This window comes from Chiloscyllium punctatum, chromosome 5 (genome assembly GCF_047496795.1).
Source record: "Chiloscyllium punctatum isolate Juve2018m chromosome 5, sChiPun1.3, whole genome shotgun sequence".
Classification (NCBI taxonomy): Eukaryota; Metazoa; Chordata; class Chondrichthyes; order Orectolobiformes; family Hemiscylliidae; genus Chiloscyllium; species Chiloscyllium punctatum.
This window is the reverse complement of record NC_092743.1, coordinates 107,938,640-107,955,660: the sequence shown is the minus strand read 5'-3', so window position 1 is coordinate 107,955,660 and position 17,021 is coordinate 107,938,640. Positions and strand designations below refer to the sequence as shown.

At 39.5% G+C, this 17,021-nt stretch overlaps 1 protein-coding gene across 1 annotated transcript in view; it reads right to left on the bottom strand.

The window, feature by feature from the left end:
- Positions 1 to 573: 573 nt before the first annotated feature.
- Positions 574 to 17,021, bottom strand: part of herpud2 (HERPUD family member 2) — a 68,342-nt gene continuing 51,894 nt past the window's right edge. Inside the window, exons 6-8 of the mRNA XM_072571002.1 lie at positions 10,300 to 10,623; positions 3,519 to 3,636; positions 574 to 1,984 (exon numbers count right to left, since the gene is read on the bottom strand). Of these exons, the coding sequence (XP_072427103.1) occupies positions 1,796 to 1,984; positions 3,519 to 3,636; positions 10,300 to 10,623 (631 nt within the window). The 3' untranslated portion in view covers positions 574 to 1,795. The remainder of the gene's footprint in view (positions 1,985 to 3,518; positions 3,637 to 10,299; positions 10,624 to 17,021) is intronic.

The following is a 17,021-nucleotide window of genomic DNA, read 5'->3' as shown; positions in this document are numbered from 1 at the left end:
CAGCTATATGGATGGACACTATTCTCAATGCCAAACTAGTTCCACAAATTAAAATTAAGTCAAATTTATTTATAAATACAATATTACATGGAAATGCAGCAGGGTACGACTAGAATTACTTAAAAAACAAAGATGGAGTTTGTCCATTAAGGGCTGAAATTTGTCCTTGTGCATTTCAATAATAATAAAAAAAGGGATTTTTTGTGCAGTACCTCTGTCAATTTTAGAAATGGGAATCAACTGAATGTTGACTGAGCAATAGTTTGGAAAAGGACCTTAACAGCTAAACAAACCTAATTATTATATTGCAGGTGTAAATGTTGGGACATTAATAGCTATTTTTCTTTCAAAGATATTGTGTGTAAGATTAGAAGTAATGAGACTGACCTGTGTGCGCCAGGTTACAAGGTGCAATATCCTACAAAATGGGGTGCAAGGAGGAAGTGCTTACATTTTCATTAAGAGGCCTTGGTGCAGAAACTACTCAAATTATTTTTATAAAAACCTATTACAATGCAGTATTCCACATAGTCCAAATATGTCACATTTTCAATGCACACGTTCATGGCGATGCTTATTCAAATAATCATTATTTGCTTTATTTTTTTCTCTAACAATCAGCGATACATTGTGACAGTATTTTAATGTGAAATATATTAGCATGCTGCAGGCACTGACCTTATTTGGTCCTTTTCTTCTGTAAAGTACCAAATAGTGCTGCTTTCTTTATATGTAGGATTTATTGCTGTTCAGGCTGGTAATGTTCTCAGACAGATCACATTATTTATAAGTCTATGTTCTTACACTTGTATTGTATCAGTAACATAGGCCACTTAACAAGTCACATTGTCCTTTCCAATTGAAAACTGGCAGCAATAGTCTTACTAATGATCCTGAAACTTATGCCTTCAAGTTTTGAATGCCATTGATAAAGTCAAGGCAGTAAAATATATAATCCTAAAATGAGTTTTTAAAAGGTAAAAGTTGTTTAAAAAGTATATAACAAGTAGGAAGTAAATCTATTTATTTTCGTTCTTAGCCTTTTAAACCCCAAAACACTGCTTGGAAGTATTACCAATGTCATGAATGCTCCAGAATGTCATATGGCTGAAGAACAGGACAAGTTTAAGTGTGTTTCATTCTACACTTCCACCTGGTTAGCACCCAAGTACTCAGTTCAAATTCACGTTTTATGGAGGGTATTTTCCACCAGGTGGCAGTGTTTGTACAAATCAGAAATTAAGGTATCAGCTGCTGATAAATCAGAGGAGAAAAAAAAGCATTAATTTGGTAACTGACTACAGCACGTCAGAAAAACAGGAGATCTTGCTTTTAGCAGTTTTGCTTTGATTAAAAAGAAGTTTTAAAGCAAACGGACTCTTCAATTCTCCAGGTCTCGACAAGGCTAGTCTAGTTTACTTAGCTCTCTGTATTTTCTGTTGCCAGCCCCCAGTTGTTACTAAAACCACAGCTAGTGGCAATCACAACAAAACCACGGAAGACTGGTAACTTTTATAATATTTTATCTTTGCTAATGTAAAGCAGTGAAAATGAAACGGAGGAAAGCACGTGTCCATTTGGTGCCCTCCAGAATTTGGGTGCAATAAAAGCAGTGAAACTCAAATGTATGCCATCATCAGGAGAAAGACTTAATAGCATGGAAAATTGCAGAGACAATGGCAACACAATAAAGGGCGAAGTATACTCCCACACTTCAGTCTTGGTTTGTTTTTAGTAAATGCCACTCAAATATACAGCTGTAGTGAGCAGTCAGATGAAAAGTCTACTGCTTTTCCTAGTTGCCAACTTGAGGAGGGCCTTCCGGGATGAGTGAGGTAAAGAAAGTGGTGATGAATGACCATGCAGAAGCCATGAAACCTGGTGGCTCTGTCCCTGTTGTGCTTTCAGTGGTATCATCTCCACTATCACCACTTTCACCACTTTCTCCACTATCATCATCCAGACCTTCATCCATTAACCGCTCCTAAAAGAAAAAAGAACCTGTTATAATTAGTTCAAGTTCGTATACATTTCAAACTGCTTACCTGCACCACCAGTAAATCTTGGTGAATTCAATGAACAGATGCACATTTTTAATATCACCCCAAGCAAAGCTACTGTTAGAAATCAGCCAAAAGTAGTAGCTTTAGGAGGATTAAACAGAAGCTATAAAGCATTTACTAGAAATAAATAGCAGTGTGCACTGCCATCTTTACAGGTATTGTTGAGATTCTTCTTTCCCTAGTTTAAACATTGAGGCGAATCTCTGCCTTCACTGTGATTACTCACTGCTTCTCTGCTTTATCTGGTAAATGCAATTTACTTTTTAAAAAAAAGTGATACAATGCTGCTCCTTTAACAAGGTTATGTCGTTTTTGTTTTATTTTCCAGAGAGATCATAAAAGACACGGACTCTGAAAAGTCTGGGGTTGAAGGGTTTTAGGGCCAATTTGAATATGGCTAACAGATACTGCCCCAGGTAAAAGGTTTTTAAGTTTTGAAAAAAAACCACTTGTACAAAGGGGAGTGGCCAGTACTCCCAGCTCAGTTTTTCTTTAGTCTGCTTATTCACTGAAAGCAGTGCTGGACCCAAAGAAGAAGGTCCATGCTGGTGCTCTCTCTCTCTGACATCTCTCATGTAAGACTCTATGTTTGATTTTACCTTTTGTGCCAAAGGGTGTTTATGAAGATTGTTGCAAGTATCTGGAACTGCATCATTAAGTTATGATAAACTGTTGGGTTTTTCAATAGGTTAAGTTATTCTGTATTCTGTTCTCTTTTGTTTGTGTTTAATTCAGTAATCTTGTAAATAAATTATGTTTTGTTCAAAACTAAGTGATTTGACTAGCAGCATCTATCCTGGAATATCCACTTTATACCTGCTTAAAACAACTAGCAAAGTTAAGTTCTGGGCTACTTTCTTGAAATTTGAGGGGGTCTGCCCTGGTCCACAACAACTGTGTAAAGCAAAGATATCCAAGGTGTTTTTCTTTGTGCTTTGGTTCAGAGCCCAAGCCAAGAATTTACATCCTAACATTTGCCTCAAGCAATTTAGATTTCCAAGACATTTTGATTCCCTTTTGAGAACTCTTCATTTCGTAGCACCATGCAGAATAACAATTTTATTCTGAGCATTTTCAGTTTATCAATGTATTAGAAATGAAGGTAGAGCAATGACTCAAAGCATATGACAGACACGTCTATGGAACATAGTCCAACAAAGCTTATGGATCCATTAATCTGATCCTGATTGTGCTTCCTTTTCTTTGCAGGTTTAGTCTTAATTTTCATTGTTACTCTCAGTGAACAGTGCACCTGCTCAAGTCATGTTTCTGAATTTCTTTCCTTGTACAGCACCATTCCTTTTGATTCTGGAAGATTAACTCTTCTGTTATTTCGTCAACTTCACGGTGAAATGGTGAATTGGACACATTGCAAATTACTCCAAAAAATGTTAAGACTCCATCAGTCACCATGGAGACATAGATGAATGACATTTGCAGCAGGTTCAAACTCACCATTTCACGAACTTCAAAGGCATTATCTTCTTGCCCTTCCTGGTTGAACTCCATGGGATGATTTGCTGGTCGCCGATTTGGTACATCTTGTCTGAATGGGAACCACCCAGCTTGATGCCTAGAGTTTTCAATGAACATAGCTGGTATCAAGTATAGTTTACACAGTTTAAAGCACACTAAGGTGAAATTTTTTAAAAATCAAAACAGATGAGAGAACTCCTGCTCTAGAAATAGTTAAATACAATTCTACTACTGACCAACTGAATCCAAAAATGGAATTAAAACTCTCTAGTAATCAGCAGTTTTAAAAGATGATGACTGATTGCTCTTCATTGATATAGCACATGAAAAGACAGGCCTCCACAATGAAAGGAAAATTGAGGCCTCTTGTGAATTCTACAGCAGTGAAGTGTGCTGCAATCATTGGAGCACGAGATAGCCTGTCTGACTCTTTCATAAACACATTAAACAGCTCCACCAAAAAAACACAATTGCTATCTGGATCAGATCATCACTTCTCACACAAGGCAATTGAGAGAGTGCTGTACAGCAATGAGTCTATTCTGGGGAAATGGGAGAGTTTTTCATTTGGGATGAACACGAAAAAGCAGCATACATGACTGTTTTTGGACAAGTACAATTTTCAAGTCTGAAATGGCAGCACACAGGACTTCACAACGTCACAGTACAGAAGGCAGTCATTTGGCCCATCGTGCCTATACCAGCTTAAGTGAACATTATTTCTGAGTGTCAATCTTTTGCTTTCTCTTTATACGACTGCACATTATCTGAATAAAATGTCCGATGCTTCAAATGAACCAAACTCTGCCACATTTCCAGGCATTGCATTCCATACACAAACTACATGCAAAGTAAAAATTTTTTTTTGCAGATCATTTTAAATCTATACCCTCTTGTTCTTGACCCTTTTTAGGAGCAGAAACAGTTTCTACTATATCTAGCTAGATTTTGAAAACCTCTATCATATCTCCTCTTAGCCTCTTCACTAACCTAGCTGCATAACTAATGTTTCTCATCCCTGGGACCATTCATATAAACCACTTCTGCAATCTCACCAATGGATTAAGATCATTCTGAAATGTGATGCCCAGAATGTACATTTGACAAACCTACTCCTGACATATCATGCAAATATTCTTCTGAAGTCTACTGCATTCTTTACCTCTCATCAATGTTAGCTGTAGGTGGTCTGGTGGGGCAGTGGTAGAATCCCTGTTTCTGTGGGTTTGAGTCCCATGTGAGAAATTATTCAGTATGAAGTAGATTATATTAGATTAGATTACTTACAGTGTGGAAACAGGCCCTTTGGCTCAACAAGTCAACACTGACCTGCCGAAGCACAACCCACCCAAACCCACTCCCCTACAATTTACCCCTTCACCTAACACTACGGGCAATTTAGCATGGCCAATCCACCCAACCTGCACATTTTTGGACTGTGGGAGGAAACCGGAGCACCCAGAGGAAATCCATGCAGACACTGGGAGAATGTGCAAACTCCACACAGTCAGTCACCTGAGGCGTGAATTGAACCCAGGTCTCTGGCACTGAGAGGTAACAGTGCTAACCACTGTGCCACTCAAGTAGCATTTATGACCGGTTTTAAAAGGGCTGATAATCACTGATTCAACCTTATTTCCCAAAAAGGGGTAAAATACTATGTGCAAACATCCAATATAAACAGTTTATACCCAGTCTTCTCCTTGAGGATTAAGTTATGTGCACTTAATGCATTTGAAAATGCAATAGCAAAGTTCATGCAGCAGGCCAAATTAGCTTGATTTCCTTTTACTGTTAAGAGGAGAGCTTCAAAGAACACTCTTGATTAAAAACATAAAACCCAGATGTTCAAATGGATTCCAAATTGCTTTCACAACTCAGTCACAATTAAGACTACTGAAATTACCTACGGCTCTTGCTATAGGAGGGAGTACAACAAAAGTTTGCAGACTGATTTCTGGGATGGTGGGACTAACATAAGAGAAGTTGAATTGGTTAGGATTGTATTCACTGGAATTTAGAAGAATTGAAGGTAGGGGGGTGGGATGTGCATGTGGAGAGACATCTCATACAAACTTATTAGATCCTAACAGGACTAGCCAGGATCGATACAGGATGGATGTTCTTGATAGCAAAGGAGTCCACAGCTCACTGCCTAAGGATACAGGGTAAACCATTTAGAACTGAGATGAGATGAGGAAGGACAGAAACAAATTATTCTTTGTTCTGAGATTGTGGAGAAATTCACTACCATAGAAAGCAGTCAAAGCCAAAACACGTGACTCCAACAAGAAGTTGGGGCACTTGTGGCCAAGGGATCAAAAGGTTCTAGGGGAAAAACATTTGAGTTTGATGATATCACATGGTCATAATGAATTGTGAAGCAGGCATGAAGGGCTGAATGGTCTACTACTGCTCCTATTTTCTATGTTTCTACATTAATACTTTACTGTTAGTTGCTGATTTTTGGCAGACATAATCCTGAAGAAAGGTTTCAAGTGATTTGCAGTAGAGTTTAAAAATTTTCCTCACTCAAATTCTGATACTGTTATGCAAAGCAAATCTTAAGTCTGGCAAGTTTGTTTGACGTGACCTAACAGAAAGAAGAGGACTCAAAAGCAGATTTGCGGAGAAGTGGGCAAAATGGGATAGGTTTAGTGTAATTACCATAATCAGGAGAAAGGTATATTCACTTCTTTAAGAGACAACAGCAGAGGGACTAATAAAATTGGAACTGAAACATGTGCCAATGAAGAGTTCCAAGTGAAGGGAGACAAAATTAATAAAAACCAAGGCAAGGTAATAATTTACAAGCCTGAGCAGGAATATATATTGTGCAAGAATAAAAGTCTATTTCATAGTGAAGTCTCAAAGCAGAATTGCAAAGTTCTTTGTTCCAATGTTGGAGTTAAACAGCACTCCATGAGATAAATTAAGGGTTCGAAAGCAATGTGGAATCTAAGAGGAAATCTTCTGAATTATGGCTGGAACAGCAAGGCTCTTTGACTTTGATTTTAAAATTAAGATAGTGGTATGTTAGGGACAGAAACAAATTATTCTTTGTTCGGAGATTGTGGAGAAACAAACTGTATTTTGATCCCTGATGTATTAAAAGGAGTTTCAATTTTTTGCAGTGAATTATGATAGTATAAAGTAACCCAGCAAACATATAAATGACTTTACAGCTTCACTGGATTGTCTGTATTAAAGTGTGAAGAATGTGTCTCATAACAGTCAACATGCACTTTGTATTTAGCAGTGACACTGTCTGGTTTCTAAAAAGTGCCAGACTTTCTAATCCAATAAGCATCTACAAAAGTATGATACTTTGCTTCATTCACCAAAACAGCTCTGGTGCCAAAAACCAATTAACATCATGACAAACAGAATAACAATCAAAATGTGATTAGACAAGAGGGCTACATGACAAAAAAAATGGTTTAATTAAAGGAAGGCCCTCTTTGTTTTATTAAAATTACATTTATGGCATGAAAACAGACAGGCTGAGTTGTGAAATCTAGCCAAGTGCTATCAGAGACAGTTTATAGAAGGTGCATCATTGAAGCAATGCAGGATCAAAGGAGCAGCATATTTCATGTTCTGACAGTTGATACACATGCAATAAAATTGTTTATAAAACAACACAACTCAAGACTTTAAGAGCAGTTACAACCTGTCATCAGAAGAGAAAACGCTTAGCAAAGACAAATGTAGATCCCTTACATTCAGTAGCTGGGGACATCGCAAACGGTGAAGAAACAAATGGCATAAGAACTGAGAACATACTTTGGTTCTGCCTTCACAAAGCAGAGCACAAATAACTCCCCCAAAATGTTAGGGAACCAAGGGTCTAGTAAGGGGACAGAATTGAAGAAATCAGTATTAGTAAGAACGTAGTGCTAGGGAAATTAATAAGGTTAAGGTTGACAATGGGGACCTAATAATCTACAGCCCAGAATACTAAAGGAAGTGATCCCTGAAATATTGGATGCGATGGTAGTCATCTTTCAAACATATAGACTCTGGAGTCTAGATCATGAAACACAAATTGAAAACATATCCATTTGTGCCAAATGCAAGTCACCTTCATTCTGCCCCCATTCACCCATTGTACTCTTTGCTACCTTCCCCCACCCTCCTCCCTGACCTTCATCCCCATCCCCACTCACCTATTGTACTCTATGCTACTTTCTCCCCAACCCCACCCTCCTCTCATTTATCTATCCACCCTTCAGGCACTCTGCCTGTATTCCTGATGAAGGGCTTTTGCCCGAAACGTCAATTTTATTGCTCCTTGGATGCTGCCTGAACTGCTGTGCTTTTCCAGCACCACTAATCCAGAATCTGGTTTTCAGCACTTGCAGTCATTGTTTTTGCCTATTTAATTACTTCAGCCATTCAACTACATCCTTGCCGGTCTGTACAGCTCCATTTACCAATATTTCTCCATATGCCATAATGTTATTACCCAATAAACATGCATCCATTGGAATTGTGAAAATTTCAATTCGCCTCCAGAATTCAGGAAGCAGAATGTTTCAGCTTTTCACTCCACTTTGTGTTAAAAGGTTGTTGTTTTTAAGGTGGAAGAAACAACTGCATTAATAATAATTTAGTTGCATTAATTCAAAACTTTATAGCTGGGAATGTCAAAGGTTAACAATCTACCACCTTCACCTTCAACTTCCCTTTCCTCTGTGATGTTCTCAACTGCATTGTGACCTCAGGAGGTTTTTGCCCCATATTGCTTGCAATTTCATTTGAACCCCTGATCTAGTCTTGGATCAGCCACTATTTCCTTCAGTTAAATACTAGGCTAACTTATTAACTACCATTTGGTATCCATGTCATTGGCTCAGACTTGTTAACTAGTTTATGCACAACCTTGCATCTTGTGCAATCTTCCAACTGGACAAAATTGCTCATTTCTACCTGTACCTCAGTTGAAAATCTTATCAGCTCAAGATTCAACTATTGTAACACTTTGTTAGCTGGCTCTTCACCACACACTGTACAAGTAGTACATCTCACCCAAATTCCATATCCAATCCAGTACAGAAACTGGCTTGTCTGTTTTATTGACCTTGACCTATATTGGTTGTTTAGCCTAACTCAGTTACCTACCCCCGCCTCAGATTTGCAATTCACATCTTTAGACACGAACACCATGTTCTTGCTCGACTTATTTGAAAATCTCATTCAGTCCGACAATTACCTGTCACTGATTGTCACACACCACAGATACTGGCCCCCTACCATTCCCCTTTACTTACTCCTTTCCCTTTCATTATCACCCACCAGAAAATCCAATTCCATGAAGATTGGAGGAGTCTTCTGATTTCTCCTTTTTATTTTGCCCCTTACCAATTGAATCACCGAAGTCCTTTAAGGCATAGAAAATCTGTCTCTTTTACTTGATTTAGCTTTTACATGCATCCCTGATCCAAATCTTCAGGGTTGATGATTCTGCTCCCATTACAACTATGAATGAGTTAGATACGTTGTCAAGCTGATGTCATCTACACCTCAACAATAACAATATATTCAATGTTTGTGTTCAAAGCACTTACATCTACTTAGCACATGGCTACATGCTGATAATCCAGGAACTTCACAAGCCAAATCGCACACAGGTTGCACAGTTCATGTTAAAAGTTTGGGAGAAGATTTGTAGCTCGGGTGCTCGTTGTTGTGGTTCTGTTTGCCGAGCTGGGAATTTATCTTGCAAACGTTTCGTCCCCTGTCTAGGTGACATCCTCCGTGCTTGGGAGCCTCCTGTGAAGCACTTCTGTGCTGTTTTCTCCAGCATTTATAGTGGCCTGTCTCTGCCACTTCCGGTTGTCAGTTCGAGCTGTCCGCTGAAGTGGCCGGTATATTGGGTCCAGGTCGATGTGTTTGTTGATAGAGTCTGTGGATGAGTGCCATGGCAAACACATCGACCTGGACCCAATATACCAGCCACTACAGCGGACAGCTTGAACCGACAACCGGAAGTGGCAGAGACAGGCCACTATAAATGCCGGAGGAAACAGCACAGAAGTGCTTCACAGGAGGCTCCCAAGCACTGAGGATGTCACCTAGACAGGGGACGAAACGTTTGCAAGATAAATTCCCAGCTCGGCGAACAGAACCACAACAGTTCATGTTAAAAAAGTTACAGGACACCCTAAGTACCTAATACAAGCAAAGTTACAGCCAGCTAGAAATGACAGAAACTGACTGGACTACTGTCAATAACTCTGAATTACAAAATCAGAACCTAAAAATAAAAGTCATAAGAATTACAAAAAAGTTGATGTTTACAAAACCTGAAAATTATACACTGCATGTTATCAACACAAATGAATAAGCAAAATAACAAAAGTTTTTTTCCTCTCTTTTATCAAAAGAATAAACTATTGCTAGAAGAGTTAGGATTGAAAATATTCATGAAACAGACAGTGAGTTGAAGACATAATCTTAGTACCAGTATTGGATCAGGGTGCATAGTTTTATGAACTCATTATTCCATTCCTGTTAGTTTCAGTAAGACAACTCAAATCTTATGGGATGACTGAACAACATTTTATAATGTTTGCAATTTTATGGAAAACATCACATATTTTCAAAATATTACAAGGACATAAAGCAGTTACTAAAGATTTCTCATGTCTGTCTTCCTAACTGGGAAAAAAAAATCATCGTAATGGGAAACACTTTTTAAGGCCAAGCTTTGAATTTAATTACAAGTCGAATACTGAAAAAAAGAATAAGTACTTACAAATAAACCAGCAAAATAGCTCCCATCACCATCACAAAGCGGCTGAAAGAAGAGTAGAAATAGACAATACTTAGCAGGATGCCTGCTCGGGAGACTGTGTACATCCAGTCCAACCAATCACGATTTAAGTCCTCTTCATTTAGGACTGGGCCTCCCTGTGCGTTCATCTGAATATTCTGGTTGATGGGTCTGTTCTCCGGAACAGCTGCAATGGGGGCGGCTGGGGCATCATCTGGGTGATTAGGCTCAGGGTTCACTGGCTCAGAAGATGCTGGACTGGAGGACTGTGTATTGGTTGATCCTGAGAGCCTGGCTGCAGCTTGACTAGAAAACAGGGAAAAAGAAACAAATTATAAAGTTTGGTGCTCATTAAGAGGTCAGATGTCAGAATGGAGAGTAGGGAAGAAAGAGGTTCTCAGTTTTTGGCAGCATACACTCCCAAACAAAGATAACACTAGCCATATGGAAATCAAAGATCTTTTTTCTCCATCAATATTCGGAAGGCCCAATTTTAGTTTTTGCTCTAGAATCTATGCTGAACTAGAGGCAGCTTTTCATGGCAAAACAACTTGCACAAGGGAAATACAGATCAGTTAGCCTAATATCTGTTAATAAAGATGTGGAAATACTGTATCCTTAAAGTTAAAAGCTAGCAGAACTACCTGACAACATCAAGTGTTTTCAACAAGATACAATGTAGCATGTGGTCCCAGCAGTTAATGTAGCTGTTTGTCTGGAGACAAAAGCAAATTTGAATTAGGCCAATCAATTTAAATTATACCCCAAAAACATCAAATTCCAATCAAGTTTGAATTTAGTATATTGATAACCTTAAAGGCCAAGGACACAATCTGATGCTTTAGAGGTATAAGACCGGGGAAAATTGAACAGTTAGAAGAGAACAGCCACAAGACCAACAGATATAGACTGTTAGTCGGACTTGTCAGAGAGGTACCTGTCTAGAGGAGTGTGCACAGAAAAAAAATCATTGATACCGATCCGGATAACAAATCTGCAAAGAGAAGACAGGACAGCTGGCAGGTTTTGAAAACTTGAATTTTTGATAAATCTTAATCGGGGGGTTTATCGGACTATTATAGAAGGGAAAGTAAAAGACAGGTTAGAGGAAGGAGTTGTAAATAGTTGTTAGTTAATTATTCTCTGTTTTACTTTAAGAAATAAAGTTGTTAATTTTTAATTTAAATAGTTCTTGGCTTCTCAAATTTTCACAGATTACTGCATGGGATAAATCTTTTCTGGGTTGCTGGATTAAATTAAGCAGGAAGGCTTACCCAGTGTTGTAACAAATATATCATCCATATAGGTAAAAGAATACCTTGCAAATTTTCAGTTAATCAGGGGGAGTCAGCATGAATTCATGGCAGGTAGGTCATGCCGGACAAAGCTCACTCAATGTTTTGAAAACGGTGCCAAAGATAGTGAACAGGGGAACGTCGATAGATGCTGTTTATGTAGACTAGAGAGGCATTTGATAAATTCCCACATTACAGACTGTTAACTAAGGAAGAAACCCATGGAATTAAGGGCAAATTACTGACATTGCTGGGAAATTAGTGGGGTGGCAAGTGACAGAAAGTATGGATAGTGCACACTCAAATTAGAAGGATGTGACTGATGATGTACAACAAGAATTAGGGCCTCAATTATTCACATTGCTTATTATTAATCTTGGAAAATGGAATGGAAAGTGATTTATTCAAAATGGATGACAAAGTTTGGTAGCATTGTAGACAGTGTAGATTATAGCATAAAATTACAAAGGGATATTGATAGACTAAGTGAATGGGCAAAGCTGAGTTCAAAGTAAATAAATGCGAGGTCCTCTCCTTTGGACCAAGGAAGGATAGATCAGGGTACTTTCTTTATGGCATGAAGTTAAATATAGTGGATGTCCAATGTGACTGGGGTGATCAGATGCATAGACCTTTAAAGTATCTTTAAGTTCATAACAGTTCATAAGGTGTAGGAGCAGAATTAGGCCATTCGGCCCATTGAGTCTCTTCACCATTCGATCATAGCTGATATGCTCCCTACTTCCACTTTTTTGCCTTCTCTCCATATCTCTTCAACTCATTACCAATTAAAAACTTCGATAACTCCTCCTTAAATTTATTCACAGTTCCAGCATCCACTGCACTTTGGGGTAGCAAATTCCACAGATTCACAACCCTTTGGGAGAAATAGTTTCCCTTCAACTCTGTTTCAAATTTGTTACCCCTTATCTTAAGACTATGACCTCTTATCCTGAAATGTTCAACAAGAGGAAGCTTCCACTCCACATCTATTTTATCCACACCTTTTATCATCCTGAATACCTCAATTTGATATCCCCATATTCTTCTAAATTCCAAAGAATATAAGCCTAAACTCTTCAATCTCTGTTTATATGACAAACATCTTATCTCTGAGATCAATCTCATGCACCTCCTCCACAGCCACTGCATTTGGTCCCCTTATTTGAGAAAAAAACTGTATACAATACCACAGGTGCAGTCTTACCAAGATCTTGTATAGTTGCAACAATACTTCATTACCTTTATATTCTATTCCTTTAACTATAAAATTCAACATGCCAGTCACTTTCTTTACTATCTGCTGTACCTGTGTACTAGTTACTGTGACTCAAACGAATACACCTAGATCCCTCTGCACTGGAGCAGCCTGAAGTCTCTCCCCATTAATAGGCTGCTTTCCCATTTTTTTTACCTAAATGCATGACCTCATATTTATCTACACTAAACTCCATCTTCCATATTTTATGCCCATTCTCCTAATATATCTACATCTATTCGTAGGGTTCTTGTTTCCTCATTGCAATTTACCATCCTGCCTATTTTTGTCTCATCAGCAAATTTGGCTGTAGAGCCTATCGCCTTATGCAAGTTGTTAATGTAGCTGGGGTCCAAGGACCGAACTCTGTGGCACCCCACTAGTTACATCTTAAAAACCCATTTAAAACAAGTGCAGAAAATAATCAAGAAAAAGTAATGGAATGCTGGCCTTTCGGTTTAGAGGATGCAGAAGATGCGCTGCAATTATATCAAATTCTGGTCAGACCCCACTTGGAGTACTGAGAGCTGATCCAGGCACCACATCTCAGGAAGGTGATATTGGCCTTGGAGGGAGTACAACGTAGATTTACAAGAATGATGCTTGGACTTCAGGGTTAAGTTAGGAGTGGAGATTATACAAATTAGGTCTGTTTTCCCCAGGATAAAGCAAGTTATGGGTGATCAGATCAAATACTTCAACATATTAATCAGGAAAGACTACGGTCTTTCCACTGTGTGGTGATTGTAGACCTATGGGACAAAATGAGGGTCGGACCATTCAGAAGAGATGTTAGAAGCACTTCTACACACAAACGGTGGTAGATGCTTGGAACTCTCTTCCACAAATGGCAATGAATTTGGGATCAGTTGTTACTTTGAAATCCAAGGTAAATACATGCCAGGAGATGGAGTTAAGCCACAGATCAGCCATTATCTCCTTGAACTGTCAAACAGACTCAAGGAGTTGAATGGCCTACTCCTATTCTTCTGTTATTACAATCCATAAAAATTTATTATTGTAGCAAGTTGAAGTCACTTCTTTCTTTCTTTGTAAAGAGATTTTGGCCAATCCAAAGATGTGCAGTTTAAGTGGATTGGCCATGCTAAATTGCCATAGTATTCAGGATCATCTAGGTTAGGTGTTTTCAGTAGAGGTAAATATAGGATATTGGGTAGGGGAATGGGTCTGGGTGGGCTACTCTTCGGAGGGTTGGTGTGGACTTGAAGGGCCGAAGGGCCTGTTTTCACACTGTAGGGATTCTAGATTCTAAGTATACAAAGTACGGGGGTAAAGTAAAACAATTAAATTAGAAGTAAACAAATTATACAGAGTGGTAAAATCAAGGAAAATACAAAGATATTTTATTAGCACATTAAAAGCAAGAAGATAACTAAGAAATAGATAGGGCTGATCAGAGATGTGGTCATGTTACGGAACTTTTTTGATCCAGGAATTTAGATAAATAACCTACAGATGGAGTTCAAAACCTACCATAACATGAGGGGAATTTAAATTCAGTTAAATAAATGTGCAATCAAATGCTAGTCTCAGAAATGACAATCATGAAACTACCAGATTATAATAAAAGTTCATTTGATTCACCAATATCATTGTGGGACAAAAATCTGCCACCCTTACAGTCTGCTAATATTTTATTTCAAAAACATACTTTATTCATAAAAATCTTTTATATATAAAAATCATTGAAGCAATCTGGTTCTGTACATCAACATACGAAGAAACAAATATTGCAGCTTGACATGGTCTGACAAACAAACCAAAGACATTTCTTACTTGTACAAGATTATATTTACATAAATTTGTAGCAGAGGGAGGGTCTGAGAACTGAATGGACCCTCATTTAACTTCAACAGAAAGATCTTAGACAGTGGTAATTCCCCATTGCACTTTGGCGACAGCTGCCCAAGCTTTACTGTGTCATTCAACATGTAGTCCTGGACCTTGGAATGTGCCAGTCTGCAACATTTGTCAAGGTCAACTTGTTGTTCTGGACGACCAACAGGTTTTGGGCAGACCAAAGAGCATATTTCACAGAGTTGATGGTCTTCTAGGTATTCTTGGTACTCCTGGTGTATGTCCCAGGGAATAGCCCGTGGAGCAGAGTTCTGCATCATGGAACTGTTCCGGATAAACCTCAACAAAACTCGGTGCATCTTTCTGCAGATTTCCTATGCAAGGGCTCATCCCAGAAAGAAGTGTGAGACAATCTCCAACCCCTGCAGCTGCTTCAAGGGCAGGAGATGGTGATGCAGAGTGTCCAGACATACATGAAGGATCTCACTTCTCATCACCAGCTAAGTGATGTCTTGATGCTTGCTAGAAAGTTCTGACAATGAGGCATTCTGCCAAATGACTTTGACAGTCTACTCAGGGAACCACATGACAGGATGCACCCTCTCCTTTTGCTGCAGGGTCACGAGGATGCTACATGCTGACCACTGCCTGATGAACTTAGTCAAAGATGTGTTTCTTTGCAAATCTTTCCACAAAAGACAGGTGATAGAGAATGATCCAACTACTTGGAGCATTCTGTAGCAATGAGACCACAATCCCATCCTTTGCAACACAGGGGACAGCTGGAACGTCTGTACAAAATGAGTGTTTGCATACTGAGGGTCTACACACAGCTTGATGCAGCAACACACAAAGGTGGGCATCAGGAAAGGGGGAAGCACTTTGTACATGATCCTGCAGACATGATTCATCTTACGTTCCCAGATGAAGTGGAAGTTGGCTTGGATGACTGCAACAGTGCAAGTTTTGGGAATGGGCAACAAGAGTATCTCACACCTGATGACTAGCTTTTACTCCGAATGGAAACGGAGCAGTACTCCCATAAGTCTAGTTTCTGCCTCACCTTGGCAACACACTCCAGCCAAGATTTTAGGCACATCCCAGACTCTCTGAACCATATTCCTAGCACCTTCAGATAATCTGTCATGATGGTGAAAGGGATAAAGGTTCAGTCAGCCCAGTTCCCAGAGAACATGACCTTGCTCATGCCTCCATTTACCTTGGCTCCCGAGACCAGTTCGAACTGGTTGCAGATGCTCATAAGTGTGTGAACTAACAGCACACCAGAGCAGAAAATGATGACACCATCCATAGACCAGCAGGCTTCTGCTGTCTGGAATAGTCACCCCTCTCATGCTTGCATTCTTCCTAATGGTTTCAGCAAGAGGTCCTATACAACATTGATTTTGTTTCTAATTGGGCGGCACGGTGGCACAGTGGTTAGCACTGCTGCCTCACAGCTCCAGAGACCCGGGTTCAATTCCCGCCTCAGGCGACTGACTGTGTGGAGTTTGCACATTCTCCCCGTGTCTGCGTGGGTTTCCTCCGGGTGCTCCGGTTTCCTCCCACAGTCCAAAGATGTGCGGGTCAGGTGAATTGGCTATGCTAAATTGCCCGTAGTGTTAGGTAAGGGGTAAATGTAGGGGTATGGGTGGGTTGCGCTTCGGCGGGTCGGTGTGGACTTGTTGGGCCGAAGGGCCTGTTTCCACACTGTAAGTAATCTAATCTAATCTAAAAAAAACATAAACAAGGCAGGAGAGAGTGTGCAGCCCTGCCTAACTCTGGATCTGATCAGGAAACCCATTAATTGAGACTGCACTATTGATGTTGGCATAGAGCAGCTGGATCCAATTGCAGATTCCCTCCCCAAAGTCCATTTTGGACAGCGCATCCCACATGTAGGTTTGTGATATCATGTCAAAGGCCTTCTCCTTGAAAAGTGTGAAGCTCTGGCCAATGAAGTCCGACAGAGCTGAATATGGCTCAGCCTGCTCAACTGTCGTTTCTGGGAGTTTTTAATCCTTTCCTCGAGGGCACTGTCCTGTTTATCCTGGTCCAGCCTCTCCTGTGCTGTCATCCGACATCTCAGTAAGAGAGAAATGATTGGGAGGCCTTGCTACCTGTGGGCTTCATGTCACACAGTTTGGCATAAAAGGATTGCTGATTCTCAAAATGTCAGACAGTCTGGCCAATATATGACTCTAGCCCTGTGGCTATGTGATTGACTCTTATCTGCCTTTGAAAGGCTTAGCAAGTTACTTGGTTACCTCAAAACCTTCAAAAATATTGGATTGAAAAGAAAAAAAAAGTGGCTTGTTGGTCTCCACATCTCA